Source organism: Idiotropiscis lumnitzeri, chromosome 6 (assembly GCF_059441095.1).
Source record: "Idiotropiscis lumnitzeri isolate Australia: NSW breed Sydney's pygmy pipehorse chromosome 6, RoL_Ilum_1.0, whole genome shotgun sequence".
Classification (NCBI taxonomy): domain Eukaryota; kingdom Metazoa; phylum Chordata; class Actinopteri; order Syngnathiformes; family Syngnathidae; genus Idiotropiscis; species Idiotropiscis lumnitzeri.
The window spans coordinates 18,198,339-18,208,839 of NC_142396.1; the positions used below are offsets into that span (position 1 = coordinate 18,198,339).

General features: G+C 40.4%; 1 protein-coding gene across 1 annotated transcript in view; it reads right to left on the reverse strand.

The window, feature by feature from the left end:
- Window positions 1-6,160, reverse strand: part of hydin (HYDIN axonemal central pair apparatus protein) — a 52,370-nt gene extending 46,210 nt beyond the window's left edge. The window contains exons 1-11 of the mRNA XM_088298770.1: window positions 6,035-6,160; window positions 5,059-5,178; window positions 4,658-4,792; window positions 3,973-4,172; window positions 2,705-2,829; window positions 2,124-2,313; window positions 1,833-1,968; window positions 1,390-1,489; window positions 1,089-1,207; window positions 777-1,000; window positions 506-573 (exon numbers count right to left, since the gene is read on the reverse strand). Coding sequence (XP_088154896.1) covers window positions 506-573; window positions 777-1,000; window positions 1,089-1,207; window positions 1,390-1,489; window positions 1,833-1,968; window positions 2,124-2,313; window positions 2,705-2,829; window positions 3,973-4,172; window positions 4,658-4,792; window positions 5,059-5,178; window positions 6,035-6,133 — 1,516 coding nt within the window. The 5' untranslated portion in view covers window positions 6,134-6,160. The remainder of the gene's footprint in view (window positions 1-505; window positions 574-776; window positions 1,001-1,088; window positions 1,208-1,389; window positions 1,490-1,832; window positions 1,969-2,123; window positions 2,314-2,704; window positions 2,830-3,972; window positions 4,173-4,657; window positions 4,793-5,058; window positions 5,179-6,034) is intronic.
- Window positions 6,161-10,501: the final 4,341 nt, after the last annotated feature.

Consider the following 10,501-nt stretch of genomic DNA (forward strand, 5'->3'; position numbering starts at 1 on the left):
TAGGCACCACCCAGTGCAATATAAATGGGGTGTGAAAAAATAGGTGCTAAAAGGCAAGCCAAAAAGTGGGGAGTTATGCCCCCCCCCAGTTACTTTGCCTCTTTTACTCTGGAGCATGCAGGGAATTTAACCATCCATTCATACTTTAAAGGGGAAATGGAAATTTGACTTTTGAATTGTCCCAACCCACTAAAAATTAAACAACAAACAAATGCGTATGTGTGCAACCCAATCCGAATTATGATGAAATGTGACATCACTATTGACCTAATTTATACAACCACCTTCAAAGCCCCATGCAGAGCTATACTTGTGCTGCACACCCCGCAGTGCAGCAAGAAAGCACCGCAAACTCAAAACAGGCTCACTTTAGAAGATCAGAACTTGAAATTTGTGCTAAAATTCACGATCACAGATGTGACTTGATGTTATTTTGACATCTGAAAATAACTGCTGTGAAAAAATGTCTCATTCAACATATAGTGTACTGTAAAGGTATACTCACCGTAGGCAACATCTCCAAAATTGAGTTCGGAAACGCTGAAGTGAAAAGTGGGCCCAATAACACAGCCCCTGAAACAGAAAACAAAAATATAAGCCATCACATGGTTTAAATATGTAAAAATAGCTTAAATGTCATCTTTGAAAATCAAAGATAATATAGTATAAAGGTGAAAAATCAATCAGACCATGTGGTTTGATACTGCCACCATCATTTCTTTCTCAAAATCTGAGTGCCCTGTCACAGTAAGAGAGGTATTATATTCTAACTTCACCTGAAGGTAAGAGTAAGTGGCAGAGGCTGCCCCGTGACAGCGAGCAGTAAGCCCTCGGAGAAAGTTCCCAAAAGGTTGCTCTGGAAGGTGACTTTAACCACATGGCAAGCCCCGGAGCAAATAACACCTTTCTTGGGAGTGAAAGAGAAAAATTGACCAAAAGTGGTGCTCGGGCTTGAGAACTCAAAAGGGGCATCAATCAGCCCGTGGTTGGACAGCTGCACCTGCGGGAATCCAAAAAGGATTGTGACATTTTGTTACAATATTACCATGCAATGACTGGTTTTATTTTTTTTTCTTGCCAAGCCTTACCTCATAAGACACAGTGTGACCTATGAATATATTTTTCATATCCATTAGGTTACAGTTGATCTGCATTGCAGGTCCCAAACCATCGCCCCTGACTGCCAGAGGGATGCGAGATTTTCGGCCTAAAAGTACAGCGTAAGGAAGTTTATTCAGCACACATGACACAAAGGAAACAGAGTAAAACAAAAAAGACATGTTGTACATTCCAAGTTAAACCATCAGCCCGCAAAAGATGAGCTGTCATTTAACTCTTAGGCTTGTTTCAACCCAATACGTGTGATGTGAATTCCAGCCAAACACTTACCCGTGACATCACAATATATGGTTTCTTGGTATAGTTTGGATTCATTAGGCTTGAAAACAACAGTGAAACGTGCGGTAGTATTCGGCCATATTTCTCCCACCTGTGCCATGTTCAAAAAATGGAAAAAAAGGCATTTTAGAGTCAATGCAAAACAAGCAGACAATCCTTTGCATGAAGACTGAAGATACTGAAACAAAACAGGTCGGGCTATCTGAGGTTTCTTCAGAAGTAAACCCAAATACAGCCATGTTGAAGAAGTCTAATTTGCAAACAACAGCTGCATCTTACTCCATGAAAATATTCTCCTTGTGCATTCATGCTTTTACAGTTCATTTCCACATCATCAAAATGTATGGCCAAGTCTCAAATTTTCAAAAGCAATGGCGTGACAATAAGAAAAATCAATGAGTGAGAGGATGCAGATGAAGACGTCACAAACACACCGCTGGTTCTATTGTTAAGCATCCTTGTGAGAAAGCGAGGAGGCCCGTTCGATGATTGGCTGTGGGGGGTTCAGACTGGCAAGGAACAAGCAAACGTGAATCCACATTCTGCTGCGACGACAGCACTGAGCAATCCCTAGAGAAAATTATACAAAGAGTAACAGGACATAGAGAGACAGTTTGCCAGAAAAATCAAAAGTAGGACTACAGGAAACTAACAATAAGAAACGCTTCCAGGATTGAGACTCATTTGTTTTGTGAGTGCGTGATTTATATAAATAGTATACTCACGGGTTGTCTTCCGGGTGGCTTGACCGTGTTGTCCAGTGGTATTTAAGAGTGGTATCACTACTATTGGTGAGGGACACCGTATGTGTGTTAGACAAAGAGATGTAGGTCTTTTCCAAGTGAAGGAATTCAGGGATAAGATTGAGCTTCAGCTCCACACAGGAACCCTGCAGGCTGATTTGCACATCTTCACCTGAGCAGAGGTTATGGAGTGAGACGAGTTGGGATAATAAACAACAAATCGAACAAGTTCAAGACTTGAGTAAATAAAGTGTAAATTGATCTTCAGAAGAGTAAATAAAAGCTAAAGTTTTCACAGCTATAAGTCGATCATGTATTTCTTTTCTTAGGCTACTTTCAAGTGACCCTTATCTTGAAACAATCACCAAAACCAGCAACATTGGCAAAGAAGCACTTTTTGCCACCATCGGATCAAAATATACATAAATTCACCTTGACACCTCTGAGTCAGATTTCTGTCCCACGGGCACATGGATGTAGAATATAATATATCATATATAATCACCAAAAACGTAAAAATACTGTACATGATACGTTGCGAAATATATTTCCATATATTGTACCAGTATCGTAGTGAAGCAACAGATCCTGGTGGTGGTCTCCTGCAGTCATCGGATTGAAAGCCACGGTAATTTGCATGCTCTCACCAATATCAAGAGTTCCAGAGGAGGGGGTTACTGAAAAAGGTCTGAAATGGAAACGCCACAAGTTCACAGAGTGATTAACTTTTGTAATACCCGACGCTCCGGCCGGACGCCCATTTTTTATGAATAAGGCCGGAAGGGTACCAAGATAGATAGTGGCCGAAGGGCGGAAGACTGACCGGCAATAAAGCATCTGCTGTGATGTTTGCAATTGGTGCAGTTGTGTTATTGCTTAAATATTAGGAGCTTGATTTTCAGTATCTTACATTTAGAAATAAATGTAATGTTTTTTTCAGTATATTAAAGGAGGCACACTATGCACAGTTCCCATGAAACATGTTTAATTTATAATTTTCAGGGTCTTATTTGCTGAAATGAGCCTGAAGGGGCGCTGCTGTCGCATATAGAAGAGCCACGGCCTCTCTTCTGAGTGCTGTGCAATCCAAGTACAGCTTTGTGTTACCATGACAGCCAGGGGAAGCTATGGTATGGGATGATGCAAGTGGCTACTTGCCCAAAAGGAAAAGTGGCTGCCCAAAGACTGAAATAAAATGAGAGTGCTCATAAAGTGAGTAAAGGGTTGATTGGATTTTACGTTGTGGAGATGGCACTTTGTCACAAAGCTGTCGAATTACACCAATACAGCGTACACGTTGCCAAACAGCACTAACATACGTACTTGTTTGTGCAATTGGCTGAGCAGGCCCTTCGGAGACACAACTATTTGTGTACAAGCAATTAAAAATTAATGTTCCATAATATGCCCCCTTTAAATGACAAAGCATGGCACAATGGATCAGAGAAGCTTAACCAACCCGTAATTTGTGCAACCAAGTAATAAAGACAAAGATGTCCTTTAACTCGTTTCATACCATTGACGGATAAATACGTCAAATACGTCTATTTTTTTTTCCCCAGCTGGTAGTTAATGAGTTAATAGTCCCACAAAGGGGAAATTTGAAATGTAAAACACATTTCATCACAAACCTTTAGATATTTTTTATTTTTTTGCCTTGTGCTTCTAAATGTCAGCAAATGGGATCCACACGATGAAGCTTTACACTATGAATCAATACAACTCAGCTTTAGGCTGCTAAATTGAGTTTCCAGGAATGAATGGAAATATTTGAACTGAGTGTTTTTTTACACATAGTTGGTTATAGTTCACAACTTGATTTTAATATCACCTCTGTGTCTGTAATTTGAAGATGGCTATGCGATCTCCAAGGTTGCGTACAAGCTGAGTCCTCTGAGTGGAGGCTTTCACAAGGCAGTCGGGTAAATGTAACTCATCACGGAAGTTCAAACTGGCTCTTGGGCCAATGGCACGGATCGGCACCTCAAACTGCTCCCGCTCGGTCACAAAAATCAGAGTGTGGTGATAATCCTGAAAAGAAGAGGTGAAGAACAGGTATGAGAAATTACTTGGAAAATTATGTATTGTATGAAGTTCAATCTAATCTAATCGTGATTATTTCTGTTTACTCTTTGCATTCTGGGACAACATGTGCTTTACTTCACAAGTTTGCACAATCAGTGTAGCTATCCGTAGAATTCCCGTATGAGCTTCCACATGTATGCACAAAACATGCTTTCGTGAACAACTACTGAACCCCCAGCTGCTCCTGATGCTGTGTCATCCGGCCGTGAGTGAAAGTCAGTGTGAATCACTTCATAGTTGGAATAGCGCTACACAATTGAAAAACCATTAACAATAATAAATCAATGAAACAAAGTAGTCAGTCATGCAGCCGGTGTGATTAAAATGACATATTTATTTAAACAAATCATTTAAAATGTATGAATGTAACTGACAAATCCAGGAATTGGTGTATTTGAAACTAAGTAGTGTCTTAATGAAAGTGAAGGTACCTTGTTTTCCTGTGGAGTGAAGCAGACTGTGAAGCCCACCGACAGTCCTGCTGCTACTTTAGTCTTTGCCTCCTTTGGACCTTCAACTTGGAAGTAAGCGGACTCCTGATGCTCCAGCTTGACATGCCGTGATATCTTGACAAGAAGCAAGCACAAATTGCCAAAAGCATGAGAACAATCCTCAAATACACAGAGCATAAACACACAGTTGGAAACACTTAATATGATTTATACCTTGTTTTAAGTGCAGTTTTACAGACAGGACCATTATATCTGCAAGTATTTTGAATGCCAAAACAGGCATAGAAACACACCACACAACCATTTTTCTTTCTTTTGTGCTGCTTTGGTCCAATGCAAGGTTAGCACATGGTATCAGATCAGATGTGTTAAGTCCACACCTTATCATTGTTGAACAGCTGCAGAGGTAACCTATAAGGCTGCGCAGGAATGAAGTTCTGGAAAACTAACTCGGGTGGGTGGGGCTGGAAAAGTGACTGATCGACATCCACCAAGGGCATCTGCAAACACACAAGTGAAACTACATTGGTGTAGTTTTTTCCTAAAAGAATTTTGACACTGACTGTAATTACAATTGAAGATGTCAAGTTGAATGTGAAGAAATCACATGCAACTTTAATTCTTCAAAAGTAATTACCAAAGACAATGAACAGCACCAATACTGTCATAGAATCATATTGCACTCTTCCATCCATCTATTTTCAATACCACTTGTACTCATTAGGGTTGCAGGTGACCTACAGCCAATCCCAATTGAATATGGACAAGAAGTCAGGTATATCCTGTACTCACTGGCGACCAATCGCAGTACATCTGTATATTGTAGTCGCATTACCATAGCCATGAATCATCTGGGTGTATTCCTTCAAGTAAACTAAGACATCTTTTTAGACATCAAATGCAGTCTCTGAGTTATTGTCATTATTTTCTCATCATCATACAGTCATCCCAAACTGATAACAGAAAAATTAATGTCTGTGAGTCCCGACCACAATTAATTGTGAGCATATATTGTATATAAATGTAATGTGTGTAAAATTAAATCTAAATAAAAGTTAATGTAATGTAAATTAATGTAAAATAATTAAACAAGGGCAATCTTAACTCAGAGGCCAAGGTCAAGTTAGTAGCAATGCAATTTGTTCATTGCCGCCTTTCTACTTGTCCCAATACTGAATTAATCATAACTAATCTATCCATCAATTATCTAATCAGGGGACTAGTGCATGCAGTTTCAAAAAGAAAATTGGATATAAGTTGTCACTGCTCTCAGTGGTACAGCGGCTGAGAAGTTGCACCTTGTTTTACTTGTTTCTTCAATAACCAGCCATAAAGGACAGAATAATTAATTATTACTTTTTGATGGGCTGTCATGCTCGGATCAAGTAGTTCTAGTAATCGAGGGGGGTGCATTTCGGTGGCCTCTGTCACGCGCAGTTTTCTAGACTGCAACATCTTCGGTGTTTAAACATTAGGCGTCACCTGCAATGGAAGCACACACTATATTAAGCTAATAACAATGACACTGTGATTTATTTTCACGTCAGTGAATAAAAAAGTAACTTACAAAGTGTAAATATCACAAATTACTCTTTAGTTGCATGTCTAACAAACTAAACATTTTACGTACAGCCAAATGTGTCCATGCAGTCTTAATACACGTTACTCGGCGACGAGTCGTGTAACGTACGTTCTCGTTGGATTAAGTAAATAAAGTAGACTCTCGTCACTGGTAAACAATATACACCACTTATGGTTTCATAAAACGAGAAATTACACATAGAACAAGAAGTCAATAAAACAATACAAGTCTCACCCGACTCTAAAACCCAGACGTGGGGCTCAGCGTTCATCGGTTGAGTTTTGTTTCCATGGCGACGGACTCGCGACACCTTTACTAACACGTGCTCAGATTGGCTCAAATTCATCTGCGCGTGGGCTGCTCTAGTTGAAATGATATTCAAGCAAAACAGGACTCAATAAATCGTGAGTTCCAGAAAAAGTTAGTTCACGACCCGGAGGTCATTTGGATGACGTCATGAAAAGAGGGACGAACAAAAGAAGTCTCGTGATCAGTGTGAAAGAAACTGTTCATAAAGCTGCAAACAAATGACGTCATCTCACTATAGCGACAGTAAAAAAAACAACGTATCACTGCTTGCCTTGCAAAGGATTCATAAAAGCATATTTAGTAGGTTCAAAACGAGTCTCAAGAATGGGCAGGTGACGGCACCTCAGTTGTTAATGTTAGAAATTAATCCTATTTGATGATCAAAACTTTTTGTGGAACTTATCCCTGGTCAAAACTTTCAGTGGAACTTGTCCCTTAGCTATAAATATAAACTCTTGAACAATTATGTGGGCAAATGAGTTGAACCTATTTTTCAATAGGTTTGATCAAATGTCTGACCCCGCTCAGGCTTCCCTCATCACATGGATTCACGACTACCTCACAAACCGGCCACAGTACGTGAGGACACAGGACTGTGTGTCTGACGTGCTCCTCTGCAGCACGGGAGCGCCGCAGGGAACTGTTCTGGCTCCCTTCCTGTTCACCCTCTACACCTCGGACTACAAATACAATTCCACAACCTATCACCTGCAGAAGTTCTCTGATGACTCTGCGATTGTCGGCCTCATCACTGACGGAGACGATCGGGAGTACAGAGGGGTTACGCAGGGGTTCGTGGACTGGTGTCAGCAGAACCGCCTCCAAATCAACGCTGGGAAATCCAAAGAGCTGGTGGTAGGATTTCCGCAAGCGTCGGCACTCTCCACCTGCACCAGTGAATATCCAGGGAACAGACGTTGGGAGGGTCTCAACTTACAAGTACCTGGGTGTTCATCTGAACAATAAACTGGACTGGAGCGACAACACAGATGCTCTCTATAGGAAGGGTCAGAGCAGACTCTTCCTACTCAGGAGGCTGAGGTCCTTTGGCGTTCGGGGAACACTCCTCAGGAACTTCTATGACTTGGTGGTTCCTCCGGTCATCTTCTATGGAGTGGTCTCCTGGGCAGGAGGCATCTCGGGCCGGGACAAAAAGAGACTGGACAAACTAGTGAGGAGGGCCAGCTCTGTCCTGGGCTGCTCCCTGGACTCTGTGGACTCAGTGGGGGGCAGGAGGATGACGGCAAAACTGTCATCAATGCTGGACAAACCAGCCCACCCACTCAATGACACTCTGAGAACACTTTACAGCTCCTTCAGTGATAGACTTTTACACCCTCGCTGTACCAAAGAGAGATTTCGCCGCTCCTTCCTGCCGACTGCTGTCAGACTTTTTAACAAGAACATTGGGTCAGGCCTACAAACGGGAGGGCATTAGTGCAATTGTGCAGTCCTCGGATGCAATATAAACTACTACTATACTTTCAGCTACTACTGTACTTTCAGCCAAGGGTGTACTTAAATATTGACCAATGATGTATTTTGTTTACCATTACAGTATTCTTATTACAATACTTCTATCACTGTAGTATTTCTACCACTGCATGATGTTCACTATTACAATACTTTCATCATTGCAGTATTTTTCTATCGTTGCAGTACTTTTACTATTACAGTACTTTTATCATTGCAGTATATTTTATCATTGCAGTACTTTTACCATTACAGTACTTTTATCATTGCAGTATTTTCTCTCATTGCAGTACTTTCCTGTCATTTCAGTTCTCTCACCATTACAGTACTTTTATCATTGTAATATCTTTATCATTGCAGTATTTTCAATCATTCAGTAGTTTTTATCATTACAGTGTTTCCCCCTCTGTATAATGGACAGGCATTAGGAGTGTTTCCTTACACTAGATACGTTTATACTGTGTATATTTGCATGCTTTTTATGAATGTCTGCTGCTAATGTTATACATTAACGGCTACATTACGCCGCCGATCTGTGTGATCTATATCTTTGCTGCTCTAACACTTCAAATTTCCCCATTGTGGGACTAATAAAGGACATCTTTATCTTTATCTTTTATCTTTAACTTTGTGGTCCACATGTAGGCAATAATATCCACTTCCTTGCATTAAATGTAAACCCACAAATATTTACGAAATGACTTGAAACTGGTCAGAATGGAGTTAGACTAATGCATGTTTGTTAACCAGACATGTGGAAAATTTCCTTCGACATTTTTTTGGGGGGCAAAGCACATCAACTTTGTAAAAATGAAGCGTAAAAAGAAAAAATGCCATACTTACTGTGAAAAGTGGACGTAGCTCGGTTATAATCTGGGCTGCCTTATTGCACCCTCCTCATGTTTCTTAGAATGGTGCAGGGTTTGGTCCATAAACATTTCAAGACAAGTAAGTCATTTCGGAGTAAAATTTGCTGAACAGCGTCAGAAAAATTGAACTCAGCCGCAGGTTAATTAGTCAGAACACACTGCGGAAAACAGCCAAGAAGTGGTAAGGACAAAACATGTAATACAATTATTAAAGTATTTTGACAAGAATCCAAAAGCAATTTGTGTGATATTAATGTTCAGTATATTTTTCATGTATTCTTTTTATTTCCGAAACTGTATTTTTTCTTACGTTGACACCAACAACATTATGGGTATATTATTATGTGCCAAATGTTCCTCCAATGTAGGTCCATTGAACTCTTTCTTCACGGCATCCATGTCTCGCCAGCACTTATTCCAGACACTCTTTTCAGTTACATGTAATGGGGCAATTTCAGAAAACAGAGCAGGATAAATTACAAGTAATTCAATTCAAAAGAATTACGATGTAAAGCCATCTGAAAAGTTCTGCCCTTCCTCATTCAATTGACTCTCGATGGTGCAGATTCGTGAGCACTATAAAATGTTTGTACAGATGTAAAAGGTCTCACTCAAGAAGCCCTAACATCATTTTAGACCGACAGTGTTGAATGAAGACTGGCGTGTAGTGTATAATGTGAATGTATGACAGCATCCACCAGGGGGCAGTGATGTACTGTGAGAAGATCAGCACTTGAAACAAAAATCCTTGATCCATCCAACCATAAATTTTCTTTTCTTTGTACTTGTACACACTGAATTCCTTCTTACTCTAGTGTACAGTCAAACAGGGCTTGGATAATTTGGACTCTTCAGTGTACTTACATTTTCGTTTTTGGAATGGTGCAAGAAAATCCACATTTAAACTCGTTGACCAAAGGTGACAATTACTTCAGATTGTGCCAGCTGTTAAAGTGTCTGTGAAACGATCATTCTGTTAAATTATGCTATCGGATGGATGGATGGATGGAGATGGATTTCTAGCAGGGATGCGAATGAATGTTCAAAACGGAGGGAAATTTGCTCAGTGATCTCTGATACCTCACTGACTAAACGTGTCCATCTTGAGTCCCATGGTGTCACCAGCCTTGATCAATTCACTGATCCTTTTTTCATCCCCAGCATTGACACCACTGCCCCCAGCAGAAAACAGTAAGTGGACAACTACTTGCCAGTTGTGGAATCTGCTCTGGACCCTGTGCAATTTGGCAACCAGCCCCGTGTTGGCATGGATGATGCTGTCACCTACCTGATTCACTGTGTTCACTCACACCTGGATAATAGTGGAGGCTGTGTGAGGGTCATTTTTTAAAAGTGGATGCTAGTGCTGATGAATGGATGCTGTTTACAAGAAGGCCAGTGCAGCAAGATGTCACACATGTTATTCCAGTCTGTGGTAGCAACTTTGCTATCAGTCTCTGTCTCTCCATTGCCTTCATGACAATTAAAAATACATGACTCAACACATTCATTCAGAAAAGTACAGATTAAGGAAAACTTTGGACTGAAACTAATCTCAATTTAGAATAAGGGACAAATCTAAAAGAAGAA